This window comes from Theropithecus gelada, chromosome 4 (assembly GCF_003255815.1).
Source record: "Theropithecus gelada isolate Dixy chromosome 4, Tgel_1.0, whole genome shotgun sequence".
In the NCBI taxonomy this organism is placed as follows: domain Eukaryota; kingdom Metazoa; phylum Chordata; class Mammalia; order Primates; family Cercopithecidae; genus Theropithecus; species Theropithecus gelada.
The window spans coordinates 141,857,103-141,866,491 of NC_037671.1; the positions used below are offsets into that span (position 1 = coordinate 141,857,103).

The following is a 9,389-nucleotide window of genomic DNA, read 5'->3' on the forward strand; positions in this document are numbered from 1 at the left end:
CTATTTTGTCCTGGGAGATTCCTACTCGAGGTGCGAAGCCTCGGATCCGCTGAGAACCGCATAGTCTCCTGCACCCTTGGCCTCATGCTTGTCAGAGGGGGGCCCCGGGAAACACACCGGCTGCCCCGCCAACAGGCGTCCCTGGCTCCCCATTGGCCCCCCGGTCCCCGCCCCCCACCACCCCCTCCCGCTCCGCAGCCCCCGAGTGGCGTCAGCACGCCCGCCGGGCGTGGGCTTTAAATGCCCACTAGCGGGAGCTCAGGCGCTTCTGCCCTGGAGCGCGGTAGTAAAATCGCTGTAGTGGGAGGGGAGTGAGCCAGCGGGATTTCGAGCCGCGGAGCGCGCTGACCTCGCTCCGCCTGATGACTCCGGAGCTCGGGTCCAAGCACCGCCCATGCAGCACCCCTGAGCTCCGGGGAAGGAGAGTTAATGAAAAAACACTTAACCTTCTCCGCTGCGGAGAGTCATGAGCTGTCTGGATGTTATGTACCAAGTCTATGGTCCTCCGCAGCCCTACTTCGCAGCCGCCTACACCCCCTACCACCAGGTACGTGTCTCCTCCGGGGATTTTGGGGAAGAGTGGCGCGCCCCTGGCTTGCGGCGGCACGGCCTATACGGGAAGGTCCGCTGCGCCTCCGCGCGTCTCGGGCGTCCGACCAGGGCGGGCGCGGCCGGGATGCGGGGGTTGCCGGAGCCGCCCCCAGTTGGTAGTGCAATTAGCTAACCCCTTTAGCTCGCCTGTTTGCTCTCGGGAAGCAGCTAAGCCCTGCTAATGTGAGCCTAGGTCTTCCCTGGAATAATCAGAGGAAGATGGCACGGGCTGGATTTTCTTCTTAGGGTCTGCCGGACTCCAGATTCTTCCAAGCCAGGTGCAGGTACCAGGAAATGCAGGCAAAGCCGACGCAAGGAAAACCAAACTTTGGTCCCAATGGTGAAAGTAACAACAAAACCAAAAGCAAAGGTCAGCCTCTTTCTGAGATGCAAGGGCCAGTGTTCTCATCCTTGCAAGTTCGTCTCAGGAATAATTTCTTCCGTTTCAATTCTCTGGCGACCAGGGCAATTAATTCCAGATCCAGCGAATTCGTTTCAAAGAGCACCACGCAGTTTTATAATTTTTCCTTTGCGAAGTTCTGGGAGTATTTTCCGGAGTGCGATTAACCCAGCAGAGGCGAGCTTGATAGACAATACTTTGCCTTTGTCCAGCCTGAGTAGCTGAATGGGGAAGTCCTGCTCCCAACTAACACTTTAAGAAGACCACTCAACCCGGCTTCTGCAAACTCTTCAAGTTCCATTTAATTCTGCCAATTTCTCCTTTCTTCAGGCAACGTCTGTTTGAACCATTTTCCTTCCATTTCCTCAGCTGAGGTAGCAGAAACTGAGGACAGTAGTGCAGGAAAAGAATGAAATCATACACCTGGGAGGCAGTAGGGGGTCCCCTCAGGGTTGGAAACCTACTTTGGGGAAATTGAAATACACCCCAATGCCCCAGTGGATGCTTTTGCTAATTTTGTCTGCAAATTTAGAATGTCTATTCAGAAATTTCCCGATGAATTAATGATGGACCGGGTAGGGCTGTTTTTTTTTGTTGTTGTTGTTTTTTGTTTTGTTTTGTTTTGTTTTGTTTTTACTTCCTCTTCTCCTCTTTTAAACTTCACAACTTGCAGTTTGTTTTGCCTCCGTGTTAATTTTAGGAATCACCAGAGTTACTCATTGTAGGGGAAGATGGCATTTAGGAAGTGGTGATATTGCTAAATCTTACATCGTTTTGGCCCCAAATAACTCAAACGTTTTGGCTCCAGCTTCTGAAATGTACTTCTTCCCAGGGTGGGACTATGGCAAGCCAAGAGGAGAGAGGTGGATTGGTTTTCTGACTGGCCCTTTCTCCTCCCAGACCCTGAACCAATCTATTGCATGAAGATCTCTGTTCATTTTTGTATGATTCGGGCCGCCTCTTCAAGGCCATCTCTGCCTGCAGAATGTTTTAACACTTCTTTCAGTCCGTTGCTCATTTCTAAGAAAATGTTCACAGAAGCTGCGCTTGCTTTTTAAAATCACTATCAGACCTGACGATTTACACCACCTCACAGCCAGGATCTTAACTTTCTTCTGTCTGCTCCTTTTTATCATTTCCTCAATGTGTATGGAGATGATGGGGTGGAAATACTCATAATCCACTGGTCTTTCCTTATTAAAGAGAAGATCTGTTTAAAAACTGATGTAGGGGTAATCAAACAAATATCAACTTGCATTTATTAAAATGACCCGTATTTCCCCAGTCATGTTACCCCAGATTTTTACCCCACACAATTCATTACTAAATGTAAAATTTCTTCCTTTATATTTCTGGTTGCCTTCCTTCACACATCCGCAGTTGCAGGGAGTGGATTTTGTCGGGGTAGGGGGTTGCCCCCGCTCCTATTTCCTCAGGAGGATGTTTATCCTGTATCCTGTGCTTCTGCCCTGGATTCTCAGGCACGGAACAGTCAGGTTCTAACTGGACTTGGGTGCCCTTTACCCTTGGAGTCTGATTTTAAAAATATATCTGCCCTGAGCCCAGCTATGAGGTCAAACTCAGCTCCAAACCTATCTGCTTAGGCGTCTCCTGAGACCTTCACCCAGACATTTTAGGAGAAATTTTCCAGGAGTCAGAGGGACCAAGGACAGCAATCTTCCTTTAAGGAAGCTCGCCCTTGCTTGGGTGCAGGTTGGGAGGCCTGCTAACTAAGTTGCCCCACCATTGCTAGTTTTATACGAACAGCACAAGGCTTAGGCCCATATGCCAGTTTCCCCATGAATACCTTAGGGATTAGGTTGAGGGAGTTAGTCTGAACTGAATTTGCCATCGCTTTTGAAACTGACATCTCTGTTCATTCTCTCTCTGAACAGAAACTAGCCTATTACTCCAAAATGCAGGAAGCCCAGGAGTGCAATGCCAGCCCCAGCAGCAGTGGCAGCGGCAGCTCCTCATTTTCCAGCCAAACCCCAGCCAGTATAAAAGAGGAAGAAGGCAGCCCAGAGAAAGAGCGCCCACCAGAGGCAGAGTACATCAACTCCCGCTGCGTCCTCTTCACTTATTTCCAGGGGGACATCAGCTCCGTGGTAGATGAACATTTCAGCAGGGCCCTGAGTCAACCCAGCAGCTACTCTCCCAGCTGTACCAGCAGCAAAACACCAAGGAGCTCTGGGCCCTGGCGAGGTGAGTATGGGGCTCTGCTGGGAACGACCCATAGAGGGTCCTTTCAGCCTGGGGTTCACCTACAGGAGCCTAAAGATATGCAGCTGAAAGAATATTAGGTGTCAGCAAAGGTGTGCAGAGGAGCATTTGGAAAGGGTAAGGAAAACGCAGGGGTAAAGGGCATGGGTATAAGAAAAAAACTCCTTGAAAAAAACACTATGCTTGGAATTGGAACACCTAGGTTTGTGTGTTGGTTCCACCACTTCCTAGCAATATAACCTTGGACAAGTCTTTTAACCTCTTTGAGGTCACTTTATTTACTGCTTTCTTAAATTAGAATAACACTTACCCTCCTAACGATCCCCAGAGAAGGCTGTAAGACCAACAAGAAAATGGATGTAAATATGCTGTCAAAAATATGAGGTTTCCAGCACCCTCCCAAACCAGTGAGCAAAGGAGCTTCATCGCCAAGAACACTTTCCCAATTTGCAAACATTTTCCCAGAGGAAACAGTTCTAGAGCTCCATACAGACAAAACCTGCTTGAGAATGTCTCCAAAAACCTACCTTTGCCTTTCACCAGGCTCCAATGACTTGAGAACTCTTGAAGCAGAAGCGTCTCAATAGCAAGTAAAATAACAAAGAAACAAAAATTTAGATACAGCCAAAACACTTCTAAGAGTTTTCCCAAAACACATCCCCTTTTTATTTTTCTACCTTCCCCCACAAAACACTGCTTTTTCTACCCTAGGACAATTATTTGTTGGACAACTCAACTAAATCTTCCTTCTATTCTGAAATCTCAACTTCCCTTTATTACCAACAAGACAAAGTGGGGGAACCATTAAGTAAACTTGGCTCACTAAGCGGTATTTGATGTGTACCAAGGGGAGAAAGGAGGACTTTGTTGTAAAAACCAAAACATTTTCATTTGTCTTTGGGAGGGAAATGACAACCTTCACCCCCTTTTTTTTCCTTAGGAGACTCTGGCAGTTTGCATAAGCCTTGCCCTTAGACAAGATCCAAAAAACATTCATTTTAAATACAGAACATTCTTTTTATTCTCTGTCTAAATATGTTTAACAGGAAGATTCTTCACCACTTAGAATGCATTTTCAAATCATTTAAATTCTCTAGTATATAGTGCAGATGCCTTCTACAGAGGAGGTGTTCCATAAAGGCTCCATGAATTACATATCTGTCTTTCTCTCCCTTCTTACTAATGGCAACAAATTTGATCTAAATGCTGTTCTCTTAAAATGCTATCACGGGCTAGGAACCAACAGTGAAACTGACAATAGTAATAATGATTATTATTATCCCTGGCGTCCTTGCTTTGATGCAGAAAGTTAATGAAAACTTAGGATAAAAGACCTGTCTATTCGTGTCCTTCTGTGCAAATAATAGAGCTGCCCTTTAAGGTGACTAGTTTACTCTTTTGCTTGAGTTCTTGGAGAAAAATATTTGAAAGAAGGTTTCTAGAAAGAAAACTAATAATAGCAGGACTTCAAAATATGTCGATAGACTTTCAGTCTGTCAGAGACGTTGTGGGGGGGCACATTTTCTCGAGCAAGACGGCTGAAACGCGAGAGGGGGTAGTGAGATCACTAGGCGGCCGACCAAGAGTGGGAAGAGGTATCTTTAGCTTGAGGAGACGTTAAGGCTGGGAAAGGGAGACCGTGTCTGCGCTGAGTCTCGGGAAGCTCCTTGAGCTTCAAGGACTTGAGTCGGGGAAGGAGTCTCTCCTCTGTTACTACTCTCCCCGCCACTTGGTTTCCGCACTGAGGACCAGGCTGCGAAATGGGAGAAAGCAGGCCTCCTCCTCAGAGGGTTCCCAGAAGCCCCCATTTTGCAGTTCCCCCATCTCGCTTTCACAGGCTGCAGCCCCCTTAGAAAAATGCCGCTGCAGAGGCGGGGGCGGCCCATCCGCCCCCGACCATGGCTAGCTAGCCCTGTGCCCGCCTGGCGCCTTCGGCTCTCGGGCGGGGCGTGCAGGTCGGCCCTGATTCCAGCCGCAGTGACACGCACCTCTCTTCCTTTCCTCCAATCCGCCTCCCCGGCCTACAGACTGCTCCTTCCCGATGAGCCAGCGCAGCTTCCCTGCCTCCTTCTGGAACAGCGCGTACCAGGCGCCGGTGCCCGCGCCGCTGGGTAGCCCTCTGGCCACCGCGCACTCGGAGCTGCCCTTCGCCGCCGCCGACCCCTACTCGCCCGCCGCGCTGCATGGCCACCTGCACCAGGGCGCCACCGAGCCCTGGCACCACGCGCACCCGCACCACGCGCACCCGCATCACCCCTACGCCCTGGGCGGCGCCCTCGGCGCCCAGGCCGCCCCCTACCCGCGCCCCGCCGCGGTGCACGAAGTCTACGCGCCGCACTTCGACCCGCGCTATGGGCCGCTACTGATGCCAGCCGCCTCGGGGCGCCCGGCCCGCCTCGCACCCGCCCCAGCGCCCGCGCCCGGTAGTCCTCCCTGCGAGCTCTCCGGCAAGGGCGAGCCGGCGGGCGCCGCGTGGGCCGGGCCTGGGGGGCCCTTCTCGAGCTCCTCGGGAGACGTGGCCCAGGGTCTGGGCCTCAGCGTGGACTCAGGTAAGCAGAGGAAGAAGTTTGGTCTCCGCGGAGCCCCTCGGCCCCGTACCCGACCCTGGGCTGTACCTAGACCCCCTTAATCCTCCTTGGACACCTTTAATTCTGTGACTCAAGGATCTACATGCCACGGTCGTGTTTCCACTGATAGATGGCCGTGTGCCATGCGTGTAGTAGGACCCTACCCTAACCTGGCTGGTAAATGTTACAGAGTACTTTTAAAATAATAATAATAATAATAATAATAAAATTTAGTGGAAAAGTTCTAGCTCTGCGCTGTTCAATACTGTAGCCGCTAGCCACATGGGGCTACTGAGCACTTGGCACGTGGTGAGGCCGAATTAAGATGTGCTGTCAGTGTATGATACACACTGGATTTCCAAATCTTCGTGCAGAAAGAGAATGTAAGCTTCATCTCGTTAATACTTTTATATTGATTACATGTTGAAATATTTTCGACACATTGCATATCGATTATAAAAATTAATTTTCATCTCTTTTTACTTTTTTTCCAATTGTGGCTACTAGAATATTTAGAATTATGCTTATGGCTCCCGTTGTATTTCTATTGGACAGCGCTGATCTAGAATAGCCGCTGAGAGTACAATTTGAAGTCTTCTGTGTCTTGGGGGATCTTGTCACGTAGTGACAGTTGTAAGGAAAGAAAAATGCGATACTGATATCAAGTTAATTGCCAAATAAAATAGATCTCTTAAAAATGTAAATCTTAAAGAATATTTTTAAATGACAATCTTAAGTCTTTGGCTTAAAGTATTTGAAACGTACAGTCTAATAAGGGTTTGCTTTTTTGCTGTCTTTTCTTATTTTTAGGGCAAATGAAAGAAATAGTTATATAATAAGTGAGATCGCTGGGTTTATAGTCTGCCCACTGCCCCTTTCCTCACGTGATTTGACTTTTCTGTTTGCTTTGCTTTTACTTTCAGTCACCCACCCCCGCCCCGCCCCCAACTTTAGGTGAAGTCTGTGACTTTCACAGTAAAACAGTGGTGTTTTGTCTTTCTTTCCTTAAATATCTTGTGCCTTCCCTCCCCCATTCCTTCTTTCTCCCTCCCTTTCTCTTCCTTCTCCTCCTCCTCCTCCTCCTCTTCTTCTTCTTCTTCTTCTTCTTCTTCTTCTTCTTCTTCTTCTTCTTCTTCTTCTTCTTCTTCTTCTTCTTCCCTCCTCCTCCTCCTTCTTCTTCCTCTCTCTCTCTCTCTTTCTCTCTCTCTCTCCCTCTCTCTCTCTCTCCCTCTCTCTCTCTCTCCCTCTCCTTCCCTCCCTCTCCACCTCCTCTCTCTATCTTCTCTCTGTTTTCAGGTTTGCAGCCTCAGGACAAAAGCAAGGATGTGTACTGGTTTTAGACCGCCCACCTTCTTCCCTGTAGGTCTCTGCATAGTGCAATTGATGGCACTCAGAGCTGAAATGGAGTGGGTTTGTAACAGCTTCTGATCTTGGTTTGCAGCTCGTCGTTATTCCCTCTGTGGTGCATCCCTCCTGAGCTGATCTGCTGACCCAGGGTTTCCCCTTCCCCTTCCCTTCTGACCAGACTTGGAGGCTCAGCATCTGTGCCTCTCACTCCGTGGATGAGGACATGGGGGAAGGCAGAGACTTCAGACTTCTCAGTGTATTGGGAAAACCAAAAACCACAATTACAGAAATTCATCTAAAAATAAGTCCTGCTGCTGAAAGAGCAAATCCAAAGACTCCGAGTTATGTTTAATGACTTTTGGCCGAATCACTGGAAATATCTGTGGTGAGATTGCTGAGTCAGGTGATATGATATCATAAGCTTTCTTGGAAAGGGGGAAAGAAAATGAAACTTTTTGGTGTGAATATTTTTTATGCTGATGTGAATTATTTGGTTAGGTAGTGTGATTATAGCACTACTACTGTCAGATTTTAAATTGTATGTGTACTTGCATTTAAGACTGTGGTAGAGAAGTAAAGAGAAGTCAATTCCTTCTTCCTCACCTCTCAGCCTCCAGATCCCTTCCTGCCCATCCCTTCCCTACAATGCCCACTCCAGACGCAAAGATACATTTTTTTCCTTTGGACTGTGAACATGGAAGCCTCAGCCTGAATGTGAGTGGCAAGTGGCTTATCTGGAACCACCTGCCCAAGTCTTACTAAAATGCAGCTGTTGTTAGACAACTGTTTAAAACTCCAGAAATACATCACCCAAGGTGGCACTTCTCAGTATTTGGCAGAACAATTGCAATTGCACTGGATATATTATATATATATATGTATGCATATATATCATGTTTTTTACAAGGAACATTTTACGATGAAAGAAGAAACGCTTCTCTGCCTTCTCTCCCACGAATTCTGTCCCTGTATCCTCTGGATGTAAAAAGCGAGGAAAGACCCCAACTGTCTCCATGGAGAAGAACTAGGAATCACCACAAGGGGAAGAAATGTACATGAAGTCTCCATTACCTCGAATTTTTTTCTCAGCCTCTCTGGTTGCGATTTGGTCACTTTAGTGTTGGGGCAGGGGAAAGGGTCTGTGCGTGGGCAAAGCTGAAGGTGATAAGGAAGAAGAGATGAACATTAAAGATGTCTATTTACTATGAGTTCACTGTGTTGTTTCATAAAAAGAAAATAAATAACTTAGTTTTTTTCTAGTAGAATAAAATAACACAGTAGTATGATTTGATGTCAGTAGTATTACATATGTATAGATATAGATAGATGTAGATAGATAGATAGATAGATCTTTACGTGTTTCCATCGTGTTTGCTGTGCTATGAATATGTTAGCTGTTCCCATCTCACATCAACCTTGGAGAATGAGAAGTTAGGTACCCCTGTCTGTTTTACAGATAAGAAAATTGTGGCCTACAGAGGCCAAGGGCTTGCCTGTTAGCATTCAGAAGTTAGAAGCAAAGATGGTACAAAAAGCACTACCTGTAGACCATTCAGTCAAGTACAGATTTATTATTTTCCAGAAAAGAATTATTGTTACATGTTTAATTCTAGACTCAAGACAGTAGAGTCATCAGTTAAAAGTGTTTTTGAAATATTGGCTATTTTATATTTTAATAAACTAGGCTAAGAAACCAAATCTCTCACTAGGCAAAGAAGATGCTTAAGAAAGAAACTGGTAGTTTTTCCCCTTGTTTCCTCTTGATGCCAAAGTTCTTTCTGTTCTTTCACAAAAGTGTCTGGTAGAGAGATTTTGTGTGCTGCTCAAATTGCCCTTGTACCTCGTTAATGCATAAAAATATTAGTCCAAATCTTGATCTTCATTATAACATGAGAGGCAAATATAATTTATCTTGGATAAGTCTCAAGAATTGGAAGCAGTTAAGGGATCTAACTCACAGCATGAGCTTGGCAGAGCTCCCCATACCCTCTTTCTGTCATTTGGCTACCTGTGAAGTACACATGATCATTCCAGAAATATGGTTTGCACTCTGATGGAAGATACTCTAGGATTACGTACATCACATGTGAAAGCAATAATCATAACTAATGTTAATTGTTTATCATGCACTGGGCACTGATCTCTATAGATTAACTCATTTAAACCTCACAACAATTCTATATGGTATTTATTGTGATGTTCTCCTCCTTACCTATTAGAAAACTAAGGCACACAGAGGAGAAATAATTTGCCTAGTTATG

At 46.6% G+C, this 9,389-nt stretch overlaps 1 protein-coding gene across 2 annotated transcripts; it reads left to right on the forward strand.

Annotated features, from left to right (window-relative positions):
* Nucleotides 1-264: 264 nt before the first annotated feature.
* On the forward strand, nucleotides 265-8,336 carry VGLL2 (vestigial like family member 2). 2 transcript variants are annotated; one of them, XM_025383735.1, is made up of 4 exons: nucleotides 265-547; nucleotides 2,887-3,196; nucleotides 5,242-5,763; nucleotides 7,223-8,336. In XM_025383735.1, the coding sequence occupies exons 1-4, from the start codon at nucleotides 467-469 to the stop codon at nucleotides 7,261-7,263; spliced, it is 954 nt and encodes a 317-aa protein (XP_025239520.1). In that variant the 5' UTR covers nucleotides 265-466; the 3' UTR covers nucleotides 7,264-8,336. The 2 variants fall into 2 exon arrangements, with proteins under 2 accessions (XP_025239520.1, XP_025239522.1); XM_025383737.1 differs by lacking the exon at nucleotides 5,242-5,763.
* The last annotated feature ends 1,053 nt before the right edge of the window (nucleotides 8,337-9,389 follow it).

What these genes read in the sequence shown, in the direction of transcription:
- VGLL2 (XM_025383735.1), top strand. Translation starts at nt 467, where the DNA reads ATGAGCTGTCTGGATGTTATGTACCAAGTCTATGGTCCTCCGCAGCCC. An exon ending in CCTACACCCCCTACCACCAG is followed by an intron (nt 548 to 2,886) that starts GTACGTGTCTCC and finishes CTCTCTGAACAG; the next exon opens with AAACTAGCCTATTACTCCAA. An exon ending in GGGCCTCAGCGTGGACTCAG is followed by an intron (nt 5,764 to 7,222) that starts GTAAGCAGAGGA and finishes CTTGGTTTGCAG; the next exon opens with CTCGTCGTTATTCCCTCTGT.